The sequence below is a fragment of the Apostichopus japonicus genome, chromosome 11 (genome assembly GCF_037975245.1).
Source record: "Apostichopus japonicus isolate 1M-3 chromosome 11, ASM3797524v1, whole genome shotgun sequence".
Classification (NCBI taxonomy): domain Eukaryota; kingdom Metazoa; phylum Echinodermata; class Holothuroidea; order Aspidochirotida; family Stichopodidae; genus Apostichopus; species Apostichopus japonicus.
This window is the reverse complement of record NC_092571.1, coordinates 16746053-16771405: the sequence shown is the minus strand read 5'-3', so window position 1 is coordinate 16771405 and position 25353 is coordinate 16746053. Positions and strand designations below refer to the sequence as shown.

The window sequence follows — 25353 nt, the reverse complement described above, 5'->3', positions numbered from 1 at the left end:
ATCCAAAGGAGAGCTTGGAAGCCTTGATGATATCAGTCGCTTTCAAAAAGCCTAAATAACTAACCGCATGCATAAAGACGTGACTAACTTGGTAAAATGCAAATGTTGTTGAATTTCTTCCAATGGTTTCTCTTCTGCTTTTTAATAACACATGTACATAAACCTTAAATGTTTGACTTGAGTAATTAGAATATATATGGAACAATGCACAACATTATTCCCATAGTCATGGCAATATGTTATAATACTGCATTATGGTTTCAATTTTGAATCCGAAGGTATTTCGCCCTAGAGACAGTCCGACAAACCAGTGCCGATGGCATGATAGCCCTCATAACCAGCAAGGCCACCTATTTCTTGGGCCACGCTAAGCCCAAAGAACCAGTCCTACAAGTGAACCACAAGGACCTCATCCACGCCCGTAAAGGGATGTCAGGTGAGCCACAAGATTTAGTAGGTTTGCCTCGCAAAATGGCATTGTGGGTTGTCAAATACTGTAATACCACAAGTTAGGTGGTACACGGGGTTCCCATGCAAGGAGAATCCATGGTGGCTGTCCCCGCATGTATAAGAGGTTTGATTTATATCATAAAAATACAAGCATGATAGTTAAGCTGAAAACGATAAACAAAAAGTCAACATGAGCTTTAGACATGCAAAACAAACAGTAAAGGAGTATGATATTGAAATTTGTGTTCTTCATCAAATGAAAGCATAAGTTTGAACTCTTACTAGAAAAAAGCAAAAAGGCTGGATGCATGTTTATTTCTCAGTTAAAGAGAAAGGGAAGTCCAAATATGTGTAAGTTTAGGAAACAATGATGAAGAGTTCAAGGTCACTCAAAGTTTAGCGTTTAAAGTCCAAATGATTGGAGGGGGGCAGTGTGGGGAGGTGGGAAGGGGACTCCTTCATAAATCTTTACTGGGACTGAACAATGTTCCATCATGTTCAGTATTTTATCAACAAATTGCTGGTCGAGAATTATTTGTTTTAAGACTGCCAGACGAAAAGAGCAAATGGAAGTTCGTTGGCAAAGTTAGTTGGCTGTTACTGTTTTGTCATTTTTTTTTGAATCCACAGCTAATAAATTTGTTATCGAGCTGACCAAAGTGGGAGTAGATTATACTGGATATTCTAGCCAACCTTCTGAGTTAAACAGAGATAGACCGAAGGTGGTCTGTGACAGTGAGAAGATTGCCAAGAAGGTAAGGATTCAAAATGGGGTATCAAACTTGAAAAAGAGCCCAGAAAAGTTTGGGACAGCGCTCTCCAGTCCTTAGTTGGTGGTGATCCCTATATAGCAATGTCTTTGTGGGGGAGGGTGGGGGTGGGGTGGCAGTCAAACCTCACAGTACTTTGCATACTGTAACCTGAGATCACATAGAAAAAATTTAAATCCATTTGTTTGTTTCTTTCTTTCTTATTTGCTTATGGTGTTTTTAGTTTTGGTTTTGATGATAACCGTAACCTATGCATTCATGATGGCGTATGTGCGTGTTAGTGTGTTTGTGATGCCCAGCTTGTAAACATGATATCTTAAGAAGGGAAGGTCAGACCAATTTCATATTTAGCATGTAGAAGTACCTCATTGAGTTCAAGAAGCCCTTGTGTTTTTGGTGGAGGTCAAAGGTCGGTTAGGGTCATCGGGGGTCAAATTGTGAAAACCTTGTAAACACGATATCTCAAGAAGGGAAGGTCAGACCAACTTCATACTCAGTGTGTAGAAGTACCACATTGAGTACAAGAAACCTATTGTTTCTAATGGAGGTCAAAGGTCATTTGGGTCACCAGGGGTGAAATTGTGAAAATCTTGTAAGCACGATATCCCAAGAAGGAAAGCTTGGGAGGACCTCATATTTAATGTGTAGAAGTACCACGTTGAGTTAAAGAAGCCTATAGTTTTTGGTCAAGGTTAAAGGTCATTTGGGGTCATCAGAGGTCAAATCGTGAAACCCTTGTAAACATGTACACCCTCACTATACATTACATCAGATTCATGAAGAAAACTGCTCATGTTACATCATCGAAACCACAATGCATTTTTGCATTCTGGTTATTTATGTTTTTCTTCTTTGTTAAATTATATTCAGGTATCCCAACAGATTAATTATGCAAAGAACTGCTTTGAGGAATTGAAACAGGAGGTGACAGACACATCCAATGACTTGGACTTAACTCTAATTCTAGATGACTCTGGAAAGAGGTAGCATTAAATATTAAAGAACCCGCTGCTACCGCTGCTGGTGAGGAAGAAGGTATTATTTTAAGTGCAATGATGTAATATGACAGATAAGGTGTAAAATACTCGAGGATGATCTATAAAATAAATCTACCGATTCTCTTTAAAAAATATGAAACATGAATGAAATATTTCAAAGTTGTGCTGTGTGTCATCACCAGGTTCGCAATCGTCATTTGGACATTCGAAACAGATTGTCGTTATTGCAGTTTTTTAATTAATTTTTTTAATAAGTTTTTTTTCCTTGGAAAGGTTTATTTACTTTTTCAAAATTTTTTCGCTGAGTAACTGAAACTTCAATGGGTAAATATAATGTCAATATGGCCATTGAGAGACATTGTGTTGTTGAGATTATGCCCGTATATAAATGTCATTTGGTACGTTGACATAGTCTCCTTCCCCTGGGTTTTTTTTTTTTTCTGCCTGTTTTTGCATCGTGATTTGTTCAGGGTCCTCGATTGATATACTCCTTACAAATTGTTGGAAATGTGTAGATATAAAAAAAAAACATGGCTACTGGTACCGATGGCCAGAAGTCATACAATTTGGACAAATATCATGTTGGGGTTAGTTTTGGAAAGAAAGTAAACAATGTGAGCACTACATAAGGAAGATGAGTTTTTTTTCCCCTTTTTATATATATCCAAACATGGTTAATATAGCAGCATTTAATAGTAGCCGTGATCAAGCTTGTTACTTTGTAGTCTTTTGGAATTGTCTTTAAAATCCTTCCTCAATTTATATCACGCGGTATTTCAAAGACTTTCTGTTCTTAATTCTATGATTCACCTCGCATCATAAATAGGATAACGTGAAGACATTATTTTTGTAAAATCCATATACTTATTTTTTATGATCATTTACTGTTTACGAATGTACCTTTATTTACATATCTGTACTCCTAGAAAGGTTTCTTCCTTTGAAATATCTGAAACTAACCAGCCGTATGTACTATAGATGGAAACATTTATCAAATATCACTAAAACATCTCACATTTGCTTTTTTTCCCCTTTTTCCTTTGAAAGGGGAGGTATGTGGGGGATTGTCCGATTTCATTACTTTTTATAGGTGTCATGTAAGGTTTTTGGCCTATATAATCCCAAGTTATGATAGCTAATGGCATCTATAAAGTTCCCTGGGCACTGTGTATATATGGATAACTAGGCAAGTCTAAAAGTCTATTCAACTCAATTGCAATGCAGTGTGTGAATAATTTCAATTCAATTCTATTTTCATTTTACTAAGCAGGTTTTTTAAAGATAAATCAAAACAAAGTTACATTAAAACTTGCAACTCATTAATAGTACAATGTGAAATGAAGGAATGTCATGCAGGTGAAAGTGGTCCAGTTTCTTTTTGAACAATTTGCTGGTGTTTGTGGATTCATAGAGGAATGGTTTTTGTCTCCATCCTACATTAGGTATGTAGGAGTAGGAGTCTACAAATTTTAACATCTATCTCAATTTGCTTATAAAGTTTTTAGTCGAAGACTTATCTAAGTCTTGACACTCGTTGAATTTTTGAAGTTTAGTCTGGAAAAGCTTAGAAAGATCCGGATTTTGAACACTTCTTGAAATGATGTAATTTTGGTAAGACAGTGTGAGAGTTAATGATAAGTTTACGATATATTAAATAAATCTGTGGTGAAAAATTATGGCTACTCTCATATCTTGTTTAGGGCTTCATGGCTCTTTGAATATTCACCTCACCAAAAGTGAATGGAAAGGGGTTAGCTTATATCTTGCGAAAAGTTACCAACCGGTTTAGGCTTGTCCTCATTGGTGTGTAGGCCTCATATTTAACCACACATCTTTTTGGTAGGGAAGTAGTCCTGTGTTTCATTTGTTCGAAATGGTGGGAATCATGTGAAAATGAAATGTCTTGTGGGAAACGCATGCAGGTATTTGATAGGTCTTTGAACTACAGTTGTGAGTTTTCTTTAATTTTTCTCTATCATTTGTGATCCTTTCTTAAAGAAATACTCTCAGAAATTGTGTTTTGTATTCCTTTCAAATTAGATGACCAATTTTCAATATGAGGTTTTGTATTTTACTTTGAAGTGAGTTATTTGAGAATGTCAACCTTTTTGCCATTTTTTGCTATAATATTTTTTTTTTGTAGGTAAAAGACGACCAGTTATACTAGGATATTTACGGTAATATTAATATGCAGCATGTATAAACATGTAAATTTTGATTGGTCTTTCATGAAACCAAGTGAAATATTTCAAGGGATGCTACCTTAAGGTGGGTTGCATTCTTTATTTATGAAGATGAAATCAATATGATGTGGAGAGAGTTCTCTTGGTCAGAAAAAAATATTTCAAGTCAAATTTAATTTGATATGTTTTCTTTCTTGCAATTAGAAATAATTTGAGGAAATAGAAAATTGGTGTCATTTTTATGACAATGGAAATATGTATCCTATTCTCTTTTTTTCATGTGTAAAAGTAAGTTGGCCTGACGTTTCGATCCTAGCAGGATCTTCTTCAGAGGCTAAATGACAAGTTACAGTAACAGAGGGGACAAAAACACGCACAGAATACAGACAGGTTAATGAGCACGGTGAACACAATGAGATGGATGAAAGGGGATTATAAGTGGAAAGCAACAGGAGAAGAGGAGAGGAAGGAGATAAACTGTGGAGGGACAAAGAGAGGATTAAAGGCACAGGGTAAGGAATAAACTGGAGAGGGACAAAGACAGAAAGGTGTGAAGAAAAATGGAGGGGAAGAGAGCTGTGAGAAGAAGAGTGAAAGGGGGGGGGGGGGGAAGGGAGAAAGGAGTAGGGAACAGAGGAAAGTTAGTCAGAGGAGTAGGGAACAGAGGAACTCTTTTGTTCATGTTAGTTTTTCATATTTTTATGATGCGTGTTGTTGAACACACATATATATACATACAGAAGAATGGAGAGACAGAGACGTTTGGTGGGGTACTTCCCCCACCCACCCCCCCATCCCCTCCTTTGTATTAAGCTATTGTTCCTCAGTTACCAGTGGCCAAGAGGGGTTGATTGTCAGTTTTAAGTTGATAACCTTTTGTTTCCTGTAACAACCTATGCAGTTATTTTAATACCACCTTTGGGAATTCATAACAAAATGGAATACAATATTCAAATTTATATTTTCTAAAACTAGGGTTTCATTTGAAGGAAGTTTCAGCCAGGTGGAATCAAAAATCTGTATCCCAAATGGGCTCTTCCAAGCCAGGCCAATTTATTCAGTATCACTAAGAATCTTTTAAATATTCAATCTAGTACTTTCAACAAATGGTAGCAGGGATTGCTGGATGAATCTGTAATGTACCAGCATCTCATCCCACCCCCCCCCCCCCGCACTCATTGAACAATCCCTTTCTGCACAGTTCTAAACACCAAGGTCCCAGAAAATACACACACAGCTTGCTACCGTCGGTAATTAGACACTAGTGTACAGTCAATGCATACAGCTACCGTCAATACCCACAGCACAGTGTACATAACAGCGATGGACATCTCAGGTCTAGATAAAAGATAACAAGGTATCACGTTTCATTACTGTCTGCATTTTGTAGCGACAAGAAGAGAACTTCACTTGCAAGCAACGGAAAGTTAACTTTTTCAGAGCGCAACACGGGGTTTGGGGCGAGTCTTCAATGCCTTTAAATGAAGTTTGACAAAAATGGAGAATTTGACTCAGGATAAATTATTTCATCATCTATTTCCTTCTTTGCAATTCCGCAGTGTTTACCAACTTTTCAATTCAGGAACAAAAAGCAAAGCTATTCCAAATTGTCTATAACATTTTCACTTAAACCATACGACAAGACGTTTATTACATATGAAGATTAATTTCACATTGATTTATCAGAGAAGAAAGGGTATCCATAAAATTTTCAAAAAAATTCATTAATATTTACTTCCTTGAAAAATTTTCTTTGTAAAGCCACATTTCAAATCGAAACATAAAATGAAATAACTTTCTGTTTATTTATTTAAACATATTAAACAAGAAAGACTTAAAATTACTCTAAAGCACCATGTTCATTACCAAAGCATTCATTATGATTTGGGTCACTTTTTCTTCATCTTATAATCACTTGTGTCTGTCAATATCTGTAAAGAAGTCCAAAATAACTACATTTCTACCAATTTTGCACCATTCCCGTTTTGAATACCAGCACTAACTACTGTTTTTAATTAAAATCTAATTCAAAGAAGCCTAGTATACTTAAACTAACATCTTACAGGTATTAAAAAGCTATTCTTGAATACTCAAAATGTGAAAACTGAAAAGGTTGGCAAAAAAGAAAAAAAAAAACTTAAAGGAAACAACTCATTTTAGCTTAGATATCCAGACAGAGCATGTTAATTTTCTACTCTTTTCCTTCTCCCATTCTGAAGTTGAAGTATTAGAAACGAGCATTATTTCTCAACAGTTACAGTAGTGCAGTTCGTAGTGCTCTGTAACTGATATGCTCTAATGATGAATACTTTGTAGTACATAGCTTTTCTCGACCCCAGTGTTTAAAGGGTGTGAAGACTCACGCAAAAAGAAACGTCTAATGCCGGTTATTTGACCTAGTTTCGAATGAGGTGTAACAGAAGTGTTAGACACCACCATCGATCCCAGAAAATACACACACAGCTTGCTACCGTCGCTAATTAGACACTAGTGTACAGTCCGTACATACAGCTGCGGTCAATACACACAGCACAGTGTATAAATGATACAGCGATGGACATCTCAGGTCCAGCTAAAGATAACAACGTATCACGTTTCATTACTGTCTGCATTTTGTAGCGACACAAACAAAACTTCACTTGCAAGCAACAGAAAGTTAACTTTTTCAGATGGCCGCACACGGTTTGGGGCGAGTCTTCAATGCCTTTAAGACACCCTTGAACTATCTGTCCCAAGACAAGTTGTCGCAATCAAAACATCCTAATAATAGACAGAGAGCAAAGCCCAGAGACGAAACATCCATCATCGACTATCTATTTTACACAAATGACTGCTAAAGCAAGAGTACTATTTTTACTGTTCTGTACACTTTTAAACATTTGCAAACAAGAGAATGGTTAATTGATGGGACTTTTAATTAATTGTAGGAATTTCCTGCCCATCCATTCAAGAAATAGGACAAACTATGCCAAAATTTCGAAACTGTACGTTTTAAAAAAAAAAATTCATTTATAGGGCTGCCATATTTATTCAGGTTGTTGTAACACAAAACCTACTTTAATTCATTGATTAACTTTTGATTTATTATTTGTACATTACAGTACTTGCTATTTTAAGCTTTATAACTCTTTAACTGTTTTTCATATCCTATTTATAAATATGTCCTTTCATGTATTTTATACCAGATTTTTTAATAAACTTGAAACTTGAAGACAAGTTTACTTGTGTATGAGGAAACACTGTTTGACAAGATGACGACTAATATGTAATAAACCCCCGCTGCTCAAACACAAATATATTCTTTACCCTGAGGAAGGAACCATCACTAAACACTACTCAATACCTTGTGTGGAGGAACACAAATAAAACTATGGTTCTTGTACTAGGAACACTTGCTCAAAAAGAATAAAAATAAAATTAACTATGGTTCTTTTTAGTACTAGAAAGTCCTTCTCAGGACGACTTCAAATGTTACGAGAGGAATGGTGATTATGCTATTACAATTTCACAATTGAGATGAATTTATGAAAAAAATTATAATACTAGAGGGTCTTCTAATATTCAAATACAAGACCATTTGATTTATAAACCAAAACTAGATTCTCTTACTATAAAGACTGTACACATGATTAATAGCAGCAAGATAAAACACGGAATGAATTATTTGATCTTTCAGAAAATATCTGCTTCTTTTTTCGCCTTTTTCTTTGGCTCATTTTCGTTTTTGTATGTTCCTTATTCTTTTATGGCATTTCTTAAGTCTTCATTGTTACTTGAATATTTCTAGCAAAACATGTTTATAGATGAAATAGTGAAAAAAAAAAAAGTACTTTTCAGATGAATTTTTGTACCTGTAATTCTTGACTTATGAAATCTCTAGAAGAAAGCAAAACAAATAAAGATAAGAAAAAGTTGCAAAAAATATTAAATTCATTTCAGGGTGTCAAAAAAAAAATGGGTCAAAATTGAATACCAGCTTCAATAAGGCAGTGCACATTATTTGTTAACAATAATCTTTAAATACTGATAGAATAAGTAATTGGAATACATAAGCTGTTCCTGTCCAAATAGGGGTAGGAAAAAAATCTTGTTCAACTTGAATGAAATTTTGGCAAAGATAGTAATAAAGTCTTTTAAACTAGCTGTGACAACTATCTACAATAAATTTTGAAGAAACAAAACTGTATAAAAATTGTAATTGTTGCTCATGTGAAAAGTCATGTTCTTTTTTTTTCTTTTAATATTTCTATTATTATTAGTTTTTTTTCATGACAATCAATGAGAAAGGAACTATGAAATCATAAGCTGCAATGAAAAAATTCATGTTTTTACCTTGGGAAAACTCTTTATTTTAGCTTCCTACATGTCATAATAAGAATGCACCAGATAATTTGGGGCTAACATTGGATCATGTGTCCCCCCCCCCCCCCTCCCACCTTGTTTTGTACCCTCCTTAGTGTATTGCTTGAAGTAGGATCAAATCCTGATTCATGCTTAAATTATTAAAAGCAGGTCACTGAGATAGGTGTGTATGCTTCTTAATGTGATGCTTGCAGGAGAGTCAAATCCCGATTCCTGCTCTAACGATAACAGACATATTTGTGTATGCTTTATGTGTGTTGTTTGAAGCATGGTAAAACCATAATTCCTGCTTTTAAGCCACAAAGCCAATGTAACAACAGTAAAGATATGTTTGATTCCAATGACAGGTTTTAAGGACCTTTGCAAAATCAAGCCTTGAAAACTTTGTGATGTAATATTCACTTTAAGTATTTAATAACCATTGAACCATGTACAACACAGGGCTAATATACAGGGCAAATACACAGAGCTAATTTTAAAGTCTGTTTATTTGTCAGAGATGAATTTCTAATAATATTGTAAGACACTAAATGTTTTTGAGTTTTTTCTCGTCAAAGATCCACATACACACAACCCACCACATGACAATTTCAAAAAACTTTTTAATACAACAATTTTCAGATTTTAAGTCCGAATTGGAAAGCAAATGCAATATTTGTCTGTGTTTTCTCTAGAAAATGTTATCATTTCCATTTAGTTTTTTATTGTTCAGTTCAACAGTTAATCACAGGAGAGCTTACCTTTATACAATGTAAGGGGGAGTGGATTAATTCATGAATACCATACTTGTGGTGAAATGACAATTTGTCATATGAATGTTGCATATTTATCCCAGATTGTGTCCCACACGTACATTTTTACTTTTTTTTTCTGTAACAAAATCCTTTTTTTTAAGGACAAAAGAATGAATACTTATGATTAAACAACTAGTTTTAAGATTTTCCATATTTTGCACAAACAAATTCTCAGATTTTTTTTCAACACATGATTTATAAATAGACAAGCTACATGATATTTAGGCCAAAATCAAGAAAAGATTAACAAATATGTGAACCATTTCGTTCCAATCAGACAAAATTTACAACAGACAACTTTGTCGACATTACCATTAGGAATCAAAAAAAAATTGCCAATTATGACAAAATTTTTTAATTTCTCATAATTTGACTTTAGCAAGCACACATAACGCAAGCTCAAAGTTATAAACTGGGGGGCAGGGGAGGGGGTAAACCTATTTAGGGCATAGGTATAGAGAAGCTCCCAGGTGGTGACAGGGTTTTCTTGCTTCATTATAGCATAGCTTAGAAATGTTATTTGTATCGTGAAGGATTTTTTGCACTGTGGATTGCAAGGATAATCAAATGTTACAGTAATGTGTTTTAGTTGCCCTAGCGTTTCCCCTCCTCGGAAGCTTTCACAACATGACTAAACAAACCCACATATGAACACACATTCACAAGATTCGTTTCTACTTATCTTAATCATGATCAATAAAAGGCTCGATCAATCAAAAAATCAATTTAATTGAAGTGGAACTGTCATGGAAAAAAACAAAATAACAAAAAATATATAGCACTCTAAAGGAATGGAATTTTGAAACAATACCCTAAAATATATTTCATACTTGAAACAATGTCTTATTGTTTGGCTCTAAAAAAAAAAATTCATAAGTTTAAAGAGATCTATTTTAATTTTTGTTTTCATACCTCTGAGTAATCTATCCATAGACATCTGTTTTAATGACTAAATTTTTTTTTTCATTTTTTTTTAAAATTTATGTCCTTAAAGTTAAACGTCCAAGATTCTTTCCTGATTATACCCATCTATTTTGTGACATCTTCCGTGTGTTTTCCTTTGTGCATGGCTAAGGTCAGACACTGCACCCACTGTTCGGCATTGCTGCCGTCCTTGGCTTTAAACATGTACGTCTTGTGGTCGTCTGTGAAGATCTCAAACGCTTTGGGAATCGTTCTGTCTCTCCTTCTCCCAACGGTCTTCACGCTACGTACCTTGCTGATTTCGATCGGTATTGAATTTGACTTGTCCTGGTTATTAAAAAAACATAATTCGTAAGTTATTAACGAGTGATGAGTATTTATACAGCAGCTTTAAGTCTGGATGCATGTGTCTCCATGGTAACCTCTCCATCTATGCCCTCGTGTGAGTGCGGGGTATAAGGGCTGAGGTATTGGGTCGTACACTTTCCCCTACCCATCCAACCAATGCCAAGTATGTCTCCTACTAGATGGGCATACTGGGTCCTACCCTACCCCTCCAAACTATTACTTAAACACTCGCTGGGAAGAGTCTTTCCCATGTTACCATGAAAGACTGGGTCCTTCTCAAACCACCCCCAATCCTAACCCCCCCCCCTTTCCTCCCTCCCTCCCTCCCATTCATCCATTCTAATACTTAATAATACACTCCCTCTGAAAAATTTTTCTCCTGCTAGGTTAAGCACTGGATCCACCCTACTGCCCCCCCCCCCCCCATTCATCTATATAATACTTACACTTCCCCTGGGAAAAAGTCTTTCTCCTGCTAGGTTAAGTACTGGGTCCACACTACCACCCCCCCCCCCCCCTCCTCCTATTCACCTATATGACACTTACACTCCCTCTAGGAAATAGTCTTTCTCCTGCCAGGGTAAAGTACTGTGTCCTCTCTACCCCCGCCCCCACCACCCCCTCCTCCTATTCATCTAAATGATACTTACACTCCCTCTAGGAAATAGTCTTTCTCCTGCCAGGGTAAAGTACTGTGTCCTCTCTACCCCCGCCCCCACCACCCCCTCCTCCTATTCATCTAAATGATACTTACACTCCCTCTAGGAAATAGTCTTTCTCCTGCCAGGGTAAAGTACTGTGTCCTCTCTACCCCCGCCCCCACCACCCCCTCCTCCTATTTATCTAAATGATACTTACACTCCCTCTAGGAAATAGTCTTTCTCCTGCCAGAGTGAAGTACTGTGTCCTCCATCTTTTAAATAGTTTCCACCTCACTTTCTTCTCCTTCAACTGACCTTCAATTAATGGCCTGTCTGCTGACAGAGCATCTGAGAGAAAAGAAAATTGACCTCTTTGCGAAGAAATGGCATAAAATCTCCACTCAACGTTAGACGATAGGCCCCAGTTTCTAATACCTATGCAGCGATGCATAATTTAAAGAAATTTCTTTTACACTTCCTCTGTGTATCTGCATCTTTCTTCATTTAACACAAGTAGTTTGCATTAAAAGTAAAAGGATACCACAACAAGTCTGTGGCATAACATTTCCATCATAAACGACATAAAAGAATTATGAGCAAAACACAGACTGGGGAATTTGCTCACAAATTTTCTCAATGAGCACCAAAATTACTGGCTTGAATTGAATTGCAATTGGTCATTTCAGGAAAAACAAGTTCTGTTCTCTACTATTTGACCTATCCAGCCTTACCCCATTCCTTGACATTCCCAAACTTCTCAACTTACCAAGTTTGCTAGGGTTACTACAGACGAAACAGCTCCAGGCACCCAGTTCTGAGTCGTACATAAAGAGATCGTAGTAACTGGCATTGCACAGTTGTTGCACCAAGGACTGTTGAACCTTGAGTAGAGGGAAGCAAAACAAATAATCAGTAAGAAAAAGAATGTCTGTAGCTTGCGTGTTTCAGTTAACACCTTTGACACTTTGGCAACTGGAGCTTATCTACACCCATCAAAGCGAGTACTCCCCCCCCCCCCGCTCCCCAGTCTGATTGAGACTACATACAAATGAATGGAGGACATAAAAACAACTGCAACATCTGAGGCAAAAACATGCTTATCGTAGCAGTCCAAGCAGTAATACAGGGCTTACCTTAGTTACATTAATCATGGGGTCCAATAATATTTGCTACTAATAAGCAGTAATACAGAGCTTATATTATTTACATAAATCATATCCATTCTTAGACTGACAATTGTTACCAACTATTTCAATGTGTTCAAGTTCTTAATATCTACCAGAGCCTTTTTCCCATACTGGCAAACCTCAAAATTCACCAGCAATAAGCCAGTAAATATAGCCCAAATTTCGAAGCCCAAATTGGGCACCATTTGAAAGAAAAACTTTCAGAAAAGAAACTCAACTGATAGCAAATGTTTGCTTATGATCCAACACAGTCATTTTATTTGCTACTTTTTGTCTTCAAATAAAATTACAAAATTATTTTTCATCTTTAGAAACAAAATCTAGCTCTTTGCATGGACTTGTCTTAATTAAAGCTCACCTTTGGAGATGGAAAATTCTGAGTGATGAGTTTTAGGAATGTCATGTTTCCTTCTGCACTTTTGTGTTCCTCCCAAATCTTCTTTAGGCTCTGCACAGCTTTGTCTCCCAAAGATACTGGACTGGATGATGTCGCCTAGGATGATAAAAACCACAAACAGGGTGAAAAACTAATTCAATTACATAACAAACAGAATCTTTAGGTAGCCGTCCTGACCTAGAACGTATGAGCAAAGAGAGACTGTGCATGCAATGCCTTTGCACCATTCAACCTCATGGGCTCAACATTCAGGAAGGATATGACCAACCTTTCTTCTGCTCCCCCCCCCCCCAACCCTTCTATCTCCCCTTTTCCCCCTCTGTCACCCCTCTTCTCATAGCTCTCTTCCACCTTTTTTTCTCCACACTTTTCTGTCTTTGTCCTTCTCTAGTTTATTCCTACCCTCTTCCCTTAATCCTCTCTTTGTCCCTCCACAGTATATCTCCTACCTCTCCCCTTCTCGATGTTGGTTTCTTTCTTCTTTCCATCCCTTGTCTACTAATCTTTCCCTTATATCTATCTCTTTTGTGTTCACCCTGCTCATTAACCTTTCTGCATTCTGTGTGTGTAATTGTCTTTTCTGTTTCTGTAACTTGTCATTCAGCCTCAGAAGAAGATCCTGCTAGGATCGAAACGTCAAGCCAACACACAGAATAGCTTGATCCTCACATAGAACTGTGTGTCACAAGGACTCACTACAAGTCTCTACTGTATAGTTGTAATACTGCCTGGTACGATCATGACATGATATATAAACTGGGCATAGGAATAATGACATCATGTGATGTTCACTTTGAGATGCTAAGTAATTCAGAGATACTAATGACTCATTAATGATATTTTAATTCAATTCAATAGTTTCAAATTGTTTTTTTGGGGGGGAAGTGGGGTGGAGGTGGGGGGGGTAATCTCACCTGTAAATGAAGAAACATGAGATGTATCCATTGCTGTAGGTGCTTTGTGTCCATAATGAAGGGTTTCTTATCATACAGGCAGTACATTGATTTCTGACAACAAAAGAAGTCCACACGGCCTACAGGACGGCCACCTGCACCCCCTGGAAGGAAACAAAAAATAGTTAACGATAGAACGGTCCTCCTTTAAATTCGCAGTGGAAAATAAAAAATGCAAGTTTAAAGTCCTTAATATCATTATTGTCATTGTCATTAAAACCATGATAATAAGAAGTCTGAACACAGGTATTTTACAATGCTATTTAACCATATCTGCATGTGGGGGAAGCTATATAGAGTTTAGCCAGTACATCACATCTACTGGCAATAGAATAATTAGCAAACACTGCACATCTGCTGGTAAACAGAAATAAGTTTGTGCACGTTTTTGGATTTGCTTTATCAATTCGAGAGAAAAGTATCCAGGACGGTAGTCAAAATGTTCAGTGGTTCTAAGAGACTCGCAAATCACTCTGCAGGTGCTAGGACTCATTATTTCTTCTGACAAACACTTGGAGATACAACTGGCATACCTTACACCATATTATACCCTGATATACCTTTTTCATCATTAGGTTACCAAAGCAGTTTGGTAAAGTACTAACCTTGACGAACTGTTCACACCATGACTACACCATGAACACACCATGAAAACACCATGAACACACCATGAACAGTTTAAAAAAAGCTAGATTTCTTCCAAATTTAGGATATTAAAACTTGTAATTAAAATAAAATCCACTGATAAACATTCCATATTTAAGCAAGATTCTGCTATTTGAGCTTTGATTCTGTTGTACGAGGATTAATTCAGATATGGTACACAGGTATTTTGAGGTTTGATGGCAAGAGACATTCTGTACACTGTTACAGATTATTTCATCTTCCCCCATTCCCCCCCTCCCCCACATGGGCCCACCCCACCACACTGAGCGTATAACAGTCACGTTTAAAATCATCAACCATTATCTTGTATAGTGGGACTGTATAGGTAGGGTAGGTCTTTTTTAACAGCTAAGCAAAATCCTGTTTTGCATTTCAAAGACCTTCAGTTGTTTTCATTTATTGAATTTGCCACTCATTCCTACCATCCTCTTACAAATGACAGCATGACTTATTCCTCCCTGAGATATTTTCGAGGTGACTGCATTTCTCGTAGTATTAAGTATTGATTCTGTGATAACACTAATACAACCAAAAGGAAAAACCAAACTTGTTCTTACACCTTTGAATAGACCAGGGGGAGGGTGAGGGGATGGAGGGAGGGAAGGAGGGATCTCAAGATCAAGTAATAGATGTGTAGTACCTGAGACTGTGCAGTCTTGGGGGATGGGTATCCGTGTTTTGATGGAATCCACATAATTGCACATTTCTCTTTGTCTTCTGAATAAGTACTGATGTATGCTGCTATTTCGGTTCTGCTCCCCGGTAGGGGGCATCCTCCGCCCCTCCGTCGTCGATATCCGAGGTGGATTAGCCCTGTTCCTCAAGACCACTGCAGGTTCGTATCGATCCGAAAGGCTGGACTGGCTGTCCTTTACCCTGTACCTTTCCATTCCTGGCCGGATGGGAGGGGGATTGTAACGGGGCGGGGAGTTCTCCTTCATGTACTGACTTTGCACGGAGAGCAGGCTTCTTCGGCTGAGCTTGCCGTTAGATCCGTTACGTGATATGTCGGCCTTCACTGAGAGATCGTGTCTTGAGGGCCTGTGGTCCCTCTGAGCGGCACTATATGCCACCAACTGGCTACTATGTGGCACCTCGTGGTAGGGCGGAAGTTCGTGCTTGAATAACGATTGCCTGTCGACGGAATGAATGGATCTCTGCGACTTTGGGCTGAGCATCGACCGTTCTCTAGAGTTGTGATGAGCAACGCTGCGTATTTCAGAGAGAGGTCTTGTCGACAGGGGTCCCCCTAGTGGGACCTCCGAATGAGGCCTTGAAAGCATGGGAGGACCCTGCGGAGGGACCTCAGATTGGGGTCTACCCGACTGTCTCTTCTTGTACTGTCTAGGATGATTGTCGGACTCGCTCAGTCTGCTGCTGTTCTCCGTTTCGCTTATGCTCGACGAACTTTGCTGCTTGGATCCGATGCTGGAAACCATCGAGGAAGTACTGCAAAATTTAGGAAATGATACAATAATGGGACAATTCAAACTTCGTGGTTAGCTTCAAGAAGCCTGCCAGGATGCATACAACATGTTAAAATGGTTTATGACGGAAGCATACTGGGAATTTCATGGTGCGGCCATTTTATCACACCACTATAAGCTAACCTTCCTGCTAGCATGTTATTTCTTGCTAATATGGGAGATTCTGTGTTGTGCATGACAATGTGCAAGGAAAGACACAGACCATGATTGGCTTCATGGCAATCGAAAAACATTCAACATTATTATCAGCATTTCTATTCAAGTAATTGTCATTCATGGAGGCCCAGTGAGTAAAATAGAAACATTGTTATTTGATCTTCAATTACTTCATAAATCAAAAAAACAAAGAAATAAACCACAAGGAATAGGTAAACAAAAACACAAAGCAGATCATGAGAGGGTATTAAAGTCAACCTGGCTAGCGTAGGGTAAAGGCTGCCAATTTTCTTTCTTTTTTTTTCTTTGGGGAAGGGGAAGGGGTAGGGGGAAGGGGGTGATGGTATAGAGACTCACCTGTAAGTATTATCTCTAAGGAGTTGTTGAACTATCATTCTAGTGGCTGTTGATTTGCTCTGGCTTTGCATTCCAATCAAATGTAGATAATTTGTCAGCAGTCCCTGGTACTGATCGGCGATGCTCTTTATTTCGATCAGAACTGCCGGTAGTGATGTCTGATCGACCACTGAGAGGTGATGGACAAGAAAGGACAAGCAGTCTCTGGCACTCTCCTATAATAACATCATAATAATAATATTAATAATAATCATAATAATAATCATAATAATGATAATAATAATAAAATTATATTAACATAATAATAATAAAATATAAATAATGATAAAAGTATTAAAAAAATATTAAATGAGCAAACCAGAAATAGGAAATAGGAATTTGAAATGGCTGTTTGTGCTTTAGTGATGTGATTAAGAGACCCCTAGTGAAGGTCCTAGTAAATCTTGATATGAGACCAAATGGGGTCCCCAGAAGATTTCCATCTGGCTTGAGAAAAAAAGTTGGCTCACAAGATTTACACTAAACACGTAATCAGTCCCTACGGACGTTTGTCTTAAACACCCTACCAGCCTACCCTGCACATTTCTCAAGCAAGGTATATAGTGAGATTATGATCCTTTCTGGCCCTTTAATTCCAACCCATAGTTTTCTCTGAGCTGCTTTGCAATATTAAATGAGTACCCCAGCAATAGATCTACTTGTTCTTCATTGACATTACAAGTACTCTGTTGCAATTTGCCATAATACATGCTAATATTTCAATATTACAGTACAACATTCCATCCATATCAGACATTTAAGTCCACAAAACCAATTCCATCCAATGCAACAGATAAGTAATGAAGGAAGCCATACAGAGTCAAACGTTATTTTTGCCATGGAAACGTCACTGGTCCGTCACCCGTTACTACTCTCCACCCTACATCATTCCTATTGTTTAGTTACGGTTTTCTTGCATAGCCGAGGGTCCTGCCGATAAAAAGGTGTTAGCTTCAAGACAAAAAAACCCATATCCCATGTTTGGAGAATCCATTGAGCAACTCACTTCGTTTAACCTTCCCACAGCACCAAAGATTTTCACGGCAGTAGACAAAAGGGACGGCTGACGAGATATGGCGTTCTCTAAGGCTGGCAGACTAGCGTCTAATGGAGATGGATCGGAGGACGCAATGTCCACCAGGGCCGCTAAGATCAACTCAGCTGAACTTGAAGAATTGTTCAACTCCATTATCAACGATCCAACATGACTGCTCAGCACCTGTCAATCAAATTTGAAGGCTTAGTATTGCAGTGAAAGGGTATGGGGGAGGGAATGGGGAGGGGTGGGGGAGGGAATAGGGAGGGGTGGGATGGAGAGGGGGTAGGGATGATCATCTGGTGTAAGGGCAAAGAATGAGTCAAAAAGTCAATCTTCTACCAAAAGGATTCAATGTTCATCTGAGAAATAGGAATGACTGACGCTAAGTTTGAAAATCAAACTTAACAAACAACACCAACAACAGCAAAACGAACGATGGGGCACGATATCCTAGACTGCAGGGCAGTAGAGTTCAAAGGTTAATCTCAGTACAATAAAACTGTCTTTTTTGGTGGGTGGGGGATGGGGTGGGGGATGGAGGGTGGCAAAAGTCAATGGTTAATAGAAGACTACTCCATGTTAAGTTTGAAAAGCTTAATATACAAAGATTAGAACATGTTCTCAGTCTTAGTAATAACATATAGGCTTTTTTTTTTAGCTCTTTCAAAAACTGTATATATTTTCTCTGCCAATTTTCTCCCTCCCATTTACTAATTTATGACTCTTCCTTAATCAACATATTATAATTATGTCACATTTAATCATTCAAAATAAGAGAGGTTTAAATCACCTGAGGATTATCCTTAGCTATGAGAGCCACAAGCTGCAGCAGGTAACCCTTCTCTGCTTCGTCGCAGTCCGGCAGAACCCCGAGAAGTTGAGAAAGATTGCAGTGAATCATTTCGGGTGACTCGGGATAGATCTGAGGCAATACGCAGCAAAGAGTGAAGTTTCCTAAAAAAGAATAAAATCATAAAAAACAAAAGGGTAAAAATTAATATAAAAACAGCAAAACTTTTTATTTGAGATAAGATTTTATAAGATTTTAGATTGTCAAAGAACAAGGTGGATTTTAAGGACATTGGGAATGACACTGAAGTTTAAAAATATTTGAATTTTTTTTTAATAACGTTTGGATTTATGAAACAGCAAAAGTTTGCTTTGAAATCCTTTCCATATTGTAAAACAAAGGAATGTCACCAGCTGGATTTTGAAAGGTAAAATTATAACAGCCAACTTTGGAGTCTATTATTGTATCTCTGTCCCTCTCTCACCATTGTCTTTCAATTCAAGATGGCCTGAGTGCTGGGAGTCTCTCCTCAAGTTACTATTTTGGAATACTCCAAGCTTGACACACAAGGTAAAACACTGTAATAGCTTGCATGATATTATTGCAGAATTCCACTTATGGTTTTGGGAAATTAGATTTGGAAGACGATCTTAACTGATACTGACAATTGCTGTTTAAGTTTCTTATCATGATTATTGAAGCTGTCTAAATTTGCATTAATATTTCAAACAGCAGATGACAAACATCTCCTTAACAATTTTCCTAGCATATCCTTAAATTTTCATCTTAGAGTTTACAAACAGACCCATGCATTCACACTGTTCATCTTTTCCAGCTTCAATTCTCATTGCCTCACATGTAGACCTTTGGGTGATCACAGCTTCAAAACATACAGCCCCTCCTTTGCGAAATTCACTTTCGTTTAACGTTCATTGGACTCTCTCGAAGAGCTTAAAGCGTGGCATTAAAAAAAAATTATTTTCTGAGTGTTATCGATTGGTCACCTGTAAAGCGCATTGAGCACCTACCTGTTCAAGTTGGATTATGCGCTATATAAGACTAATTATCATTATTACTATTATTCTTATTATCGTTAAAATTTGCCATTTCTGTCTCACCTTTCAGTACACTACTAATTAAAGATGATGTATGGAGTGACATCAGCTGTATGTTCTGTATCGCTGCTAGGGCAAGGTAGCTTGTAACATTTCTTGTAATCTCTCTGTTGCCTTGATGCAGGAAACAAACAGCCACATCCAGAATCTGTTGCAGGACAAATCCACCACCGCAACTTTGCTAGAAGGGAGAGAACAGAATTTTATTTATTTTCAACGTTTGCATTAAGTGTGCCATTGTGTGGGAATGATGTGCCCACGACATTAAATGTAGCAGTGTTATTGGTTGGTCTATGCACTGATAAGTCTAATATATAATTTATCAGTGGGAACCCACCGACCGTTTGCTGTCGATCCTGAAACATTGAATCACTGACTGGCAGACAAACCAGCGTTCGTGTAGTGGTTTTCAGTCTTGTATCACTACAGTGCACCACATCTACTTGTCCCATGCAGGTACTTCTCATAAGGTGCAGCCACAGACCGCACACGCAAATATATATTTACAAGTTACCCTGCAGGTCCCAATTTATACAGTTGAGTAAAGAGAGGCAATGAATATAAAGTGCCCAAGCACAAAGCATAAGGATCTGGCCAGGACTCGAACCTGCAATCCTTTCATCGCAAGCCCATTGCCTCTCAAAAGCCATTCTGACCACACACTACACGACACTGTGTGGGTAGATGTACCAAGACAGGAAGACACTTCTCCTTCTAATCACTTATTTCACAGAAATCACCAATCTAAATACTCAAAAGCTTGTGAAATCGTACTCCCACACAGACTGAAACAGATCTTATCCCACATCAATCAGGATCAACACTGATCCTATCCAACATCACTCAGGATCAACAGTGATCCTATGCCACTTCAATTAGGATTAACAGTGATCCTATCCCAAGTCACTCAGGATCAACAGTGATCCTATCCCACGTCACTCAGGATCAACAGTGATCCTATCCCACTTCACTCAGGATCAACAGTGATCCTATCCCACTTCACTCAGGATTAACAGTGATCCTATCCCAAGTCACTCAGGATCAACAGTGATCCTATCCCAAGTCACTCAGGATCAACAGTGATCCTATCCCACTTCACTCAGGATTAACAGTGATCCTATCCCACATCACTCAGGATCAACAGTGATCCTATCCCACGTCACTCAGGATCAACAGTGATCCTATCCCAGGTCACTCAGGATCAACAGTAATCCAATTCCACGTCACTCAGGATCAACAGTGATCCTATCCCATATCACTCAGGATCAACAGTGATCCTATCCCACTTCACTCAGGATCAACAGTGATCCTATCCCACTTCACTCAGGATCAACAGTGATTCTATCCCACGTCACTCAGGATCAACAGTGATCGAATCCCACATCACTCAGGATCAACAGTGATCCTATCCCAAGTCACTCAGGATCAACAGTGATCCTATTCCACGTCACTCAGGATCAACAGTGATCCTATCCCACATCACTCAGAATCAACAGTGATCCTATCTCAAGTCACTCAGGATGAACAGTGATCCTACCTCACATTACTCAGGATGAACAGTGATCCTATCCCACGTCACTCAGGATTAACAGGGATCCTATCCCACGTCACTCAGGATCAACAGTGACAACTCACAAAGACAATAATGCAGATATCATACAATTCTGTGGAAGCAATAAATCCTACACAGATGTGCAACATATCAAGTTTATATAACAACCGGGCAACAAGTCCATTGCCTTTTGAGCTACTATGTGCTGTGCAAAGAATGCCTTACCATAAACAAACAGCTCATGATATCAGAGGCTATCTTAGCATGAGGTGGATCCTCTCCAGATTGGCCTGGCTTCAAATTGAAATGTAAACAGGTTTCCCAAAGGTTTACCAGGGCTTTCACATGTAGTATTAAGGAGGAAGTATCTCTGAAAGACAAAAAAAACCAATAAATTGTCACAGATATAAAACTTTATATTCAAAACGTTACTTCTTCACTCATTTATTTAAAGCCAGAATATGTTCCATTTGAAACACAGATATATGATAAATTTCCATTCATCGTGATGTGATAACTTACCATGTATAACCACACTCTCACAACATGGTACATCTTGTAAAAATTTGTAAACAAGGTCCTTTTCCAACAAATGAGGTCCCAGAAAGATCTACACAAGGGGAATGTGGATTTGACTGAACGATTGTTTTCGAAAGTAATACAGCAAAAATACCGGCTTAATCGTATCTTTTTGGAACAGAAACACCAAGACTTGGTGCACCAGAAAATTTGCCTGAAAAACTAATTAGACCTTACACCAAGTGAACTGGGATTGTTTGCAACTTTTGCTAATTAACGACAGCAGAGATTTCTCATACCTGATGGCAGTTGTAATTCGTGTGATACATATCTCTACTACGGCTTGATCGTTGTCATTTTTAACATAGTCTGGGGAGGAGGTGATATCAGCGATGCAGTCCAACGCTTCCGATAGGTCATCCACTATCGCAGCATCTGGGAGAGAGAACAGATCGCCTGCCCTGGAGAGATCCCTCCGAGAGAGGACTTGAGCAAAGAGCTCATGCATGGCTGGAATGCTGCGATGCCTTGATCCAGCCAAGGAATGTTTACTTGTCTTGTTGTATGGAAATCACATCTAAAGTGGGAAAGGAAACAATCAATTTTGGTACTTTTTATACATGTGACTATGCAGGCAAACGTTTGTTATCCCAATGGGTTGGCATAATGTGCTTCAACTGTGCATTACACACAGCTTCGTGTAGGACTCCTTAAACATATTGTTCCTTGCCTCTTCGGTTGTCTGCCACAGAGATTTTGGACACCACACTAACAATGTACATACACCTGGGTACTTGCACATCAACAACTCTTGCCAAAATGCTCCAGAACCGATCAATGTGGTTGTTACATTAGCTGCATAATCATGTTATTTCAGAATGACCATATCTTCTAGATACTCTCGATAAACTCAGAACTTCTCAAGAGAGGAGTTTGGGTACATTTGGTTTCACTGTTAAAGCCTATTCATACATCAAACAAATACAGTCTCATGGCTTTCTTGTCAATATTACACAGATATATCATGCAATTTATAATCACTACATATTCTCATCAGTTTTGAGGTCAACTATTTCCCTCCAAAATTCAGTCTACTATAATCTACAACTGTACACACATGTCCTCAAGTCATAACTGTTAATCCTCAAACTCACTTCAGGAACTGAGGATGTAAAATCAGACATTTAGAAACATTTTTGTGACAAAAAAAAACAGTTAGGTTTTACTGACACTTTAACTGGCTAGTGGTATCTGTTGTGTGACCATATTATACTGGTCAACTTTGTTTTGTTTACTTACCCCCTCTAATAAGCCTCTGGCTAGAGTAATACAGTTTGCATTGATGGAATTTTCCATCAGTAGCACTTTATAAAGTTTCTATACACATGCTAATTAGGTTACCATTGAAAGTACCCAGGCTGGTATATAAGGGACACACATGTGTTCACTCACTCTCTTTTCCAAATGGTCAGCAGACAGTTAAGATACTTATAACAGACCACTTATACATATCTTTTACCTTTGACATTGCAGTTGCTCAGGTCATGTTCACCCTGTGTTTATCTCATTAAGAGAGTGGTTATAGGACAGGGAGGATATTACATTCATGTTTGTATTGCCTTACTTATTAGGAATAATATACAGCTCACATGTCTATGCCTCACATGTCTAGGCCATTTACTGGAGAGTTGAGGTCGTCAATTGAAAGAGTCAGAAGGGCGACTGGGTCGTCCGAGGATCATTTAGAACATAGTTGTCGAGAGTAAGTACTACAACTAAGAACTATATTTAACCTCTGCAAGTGCCTTTGCAAGTTACTTTAATGTGTTGTAAATTTGACACGGTCTTGGGCCTACAGTGACTTCCAAATGTTTATATACTAAAATAGTTTATATACGCGGCTCTAGAGCATGATATTTTAGGCTCGCTATGCATTGCATAGAATTAATGAACATTCAGTCTTTGGCTATGCTTGGCGGAGGCTAGGCTCATAGTCCTGTGTCTGGGCTAGAGTAGGTCTAACTTAGGCTATGAATGATTTGTGCTGTCCAGAAGCAAGTGTACAAGAGATCAATCGGAGACATGTCACCTTGAATAAACGTATGCAGGAAATAATTGAAATTTATAAGTTATTATTTACGAACCCTTTCATATGAAAGCTTCTTTGAATTAGCGATGAAACTCGTCGACTCAAATATCTCAAGGCGACACTTCGTCATCGTTGTCAAAATTTAACACCAACCAAAATAATTCGACGTTGCCAGAATACGGTAGTATGATGCGGCTAGATTCAGGTCAGAGAGAAGACCAGTGTTTGGAATTACGGTGGCGGGCTTTACATTCAGTCCCCGTGGTCATATGCCTCTTCTACAATGGTCGCTCATACATTTATGCCAAAATCGTTATAGCCTTCACATTTAGTTTGCTCAAATTTGCCACAAATTCTCTCCAGGTTACTCCAACATTTCAAATTATTAATGAGTGTCAGAAAAGTTACTAATAACTATGATTCCTAAGAGAGGACATGTGCATCCATGGTGGTTGTAAATGTTTTCTGCCCAAATGCGGAGTGCGATTGGACATTACTTAGAACATCGATGACGACCTCTTGTAAAAAACGGGTGCCCTCTTTAAATAAAAAACTGCTCCCGAAAAGAACCCCCGAAAAATGTGGGCTCCCGAGTTTGCCGCGAAAAACAGGGGCTCCCGAAATAGCGCCCGTTTGGACTTCCGAGGGGTAGGGGTGGGGGTGGGGGGTGGTGAAGTAGCACGATATATACTCACATCTTGGTATGGTCATCATGCAGATATAGGAGAGAACCTGCTTGATTGGTTGCGGCTGTATTTTGAGTGTGCTGTAGACTTCGTACTTTTTTCTCTTTTGGGGGGAGGTCCATATCAATTCCTTAGCGCCATTCCCTGTGCGGCACGCGAACTGAGTTCGACCGCCGCAGTTTTAGGCCTATGACTTTACCATATAGACCATTTTCCTACAGCCATAGCGTGAAAAGTTAATACCGAGAAAACTTAGTTCAAACGGCACTAAACAGAGAAATGTGTTGTCTCTAAAGTTCTGTTATTTTCTTAACAATACAGTTCAAAATTCCACCGGACTTCGGTGATTTACGATGCAAGGTTAATAAATATCGAACTCAAAACCCTCATTGAAAACACACAGTAAATACTGAAGAAAATCACCATTTGATAGCCGTACTTTGTTTGCGTAACCATCCTCTTGAATATTCATTGACAAATTTAGTTCAAACGGTTTTGGAAAGGATTTTTTCTTAACTTTACATTGATGTTAAATTCATTTTCATTGGTCACTCTCTTCAATCGGACCAAGTACAATCCAATCGAATGTCTTCTAAGAAAAATGCAAGTTTCGCTTTCTTCGGTGGGCACGCCGTTACGTAATATGTGTATCCTGTACTCTGCAATAGGGTACAGCTACGCAATGCACAGTGTTCACCTACATCGCCACAGCCAAGTTTCGCTTTCAAAACGTCATATTGTATTGAACTTAATATTATTTGAAAGAAAATGACCGTGGAATATGCATCATAAATATTGAAGCAAGTAAGTACCAATTAATTTATCTAATGCATTCCTATAATTATAGAAAC

The 25353-nt window shown here is 38.2% G+C and overlaps 2 protein-coding genes across 3 annotated transcripts in view; one reads left to right on the top strand and one right to left on the bottom strand.

The window, feature by feature from the left end:
• The window catches only part of LOC139975515 (intermembrane lipid transfer protein VPS13D-like), a 68299-nt gene extending 63644 nt beyond the window's left edge, over nt 1–4655 (top strand). For both annotated transcript variants that reach the window (XM_071983501.1, XM_071983500.1), the window contains 3 exons: nt 279–436; nt 1081–1205; nt 2091–4655. In XM_071983501.1, the coding sequence (XP_071839602.1) occupies nt 279–436; nt 1081–1205; nt 2091–2207 (400 nt within the window). In that variant the 3' untranslated portion in view covers nt 2208–4655. The remainder of the gene's footprint in view (nt 1–278; nt 437–1080; nt 1206–2090) is intronic.
• Nucleotides 4656–5920: 1265 nt separating this feature from the next.
• On the bottom strand, nt 5921–24007 carry LOC139975512 (ventricular zone-expressed PH domain-containing protein homolog 1-like). The gene is made up of 13 exons (XM_071983494.1): nt 23872–24007; nt 22027–22304; nt 21434–21578; nt 19660–19837; nt 18542–18705; nt 17719–17931; nt 16674–16888; nt 15314–16122; nt 13969–14111; nt 13016–13150; nt 12237–12351; nt 11688–11818; nt 5921–10808 (listed from the first exon to the last, which is right to left on the bottom strand). Exons 2-13 carry the CDS (start codon nt 22233–22235, stop codon nt 10587–10589), a joined length of 2679 nt encoding a protein of 892 aa, XP_071839595.1. The 5' UTR covers nt 22236–22304; nt 23872–24007; the 3' UTR covers nt 5921–10586.
• Between the last annotated feature and the right edge of the window lie 1346 nt (nt 24008–25353).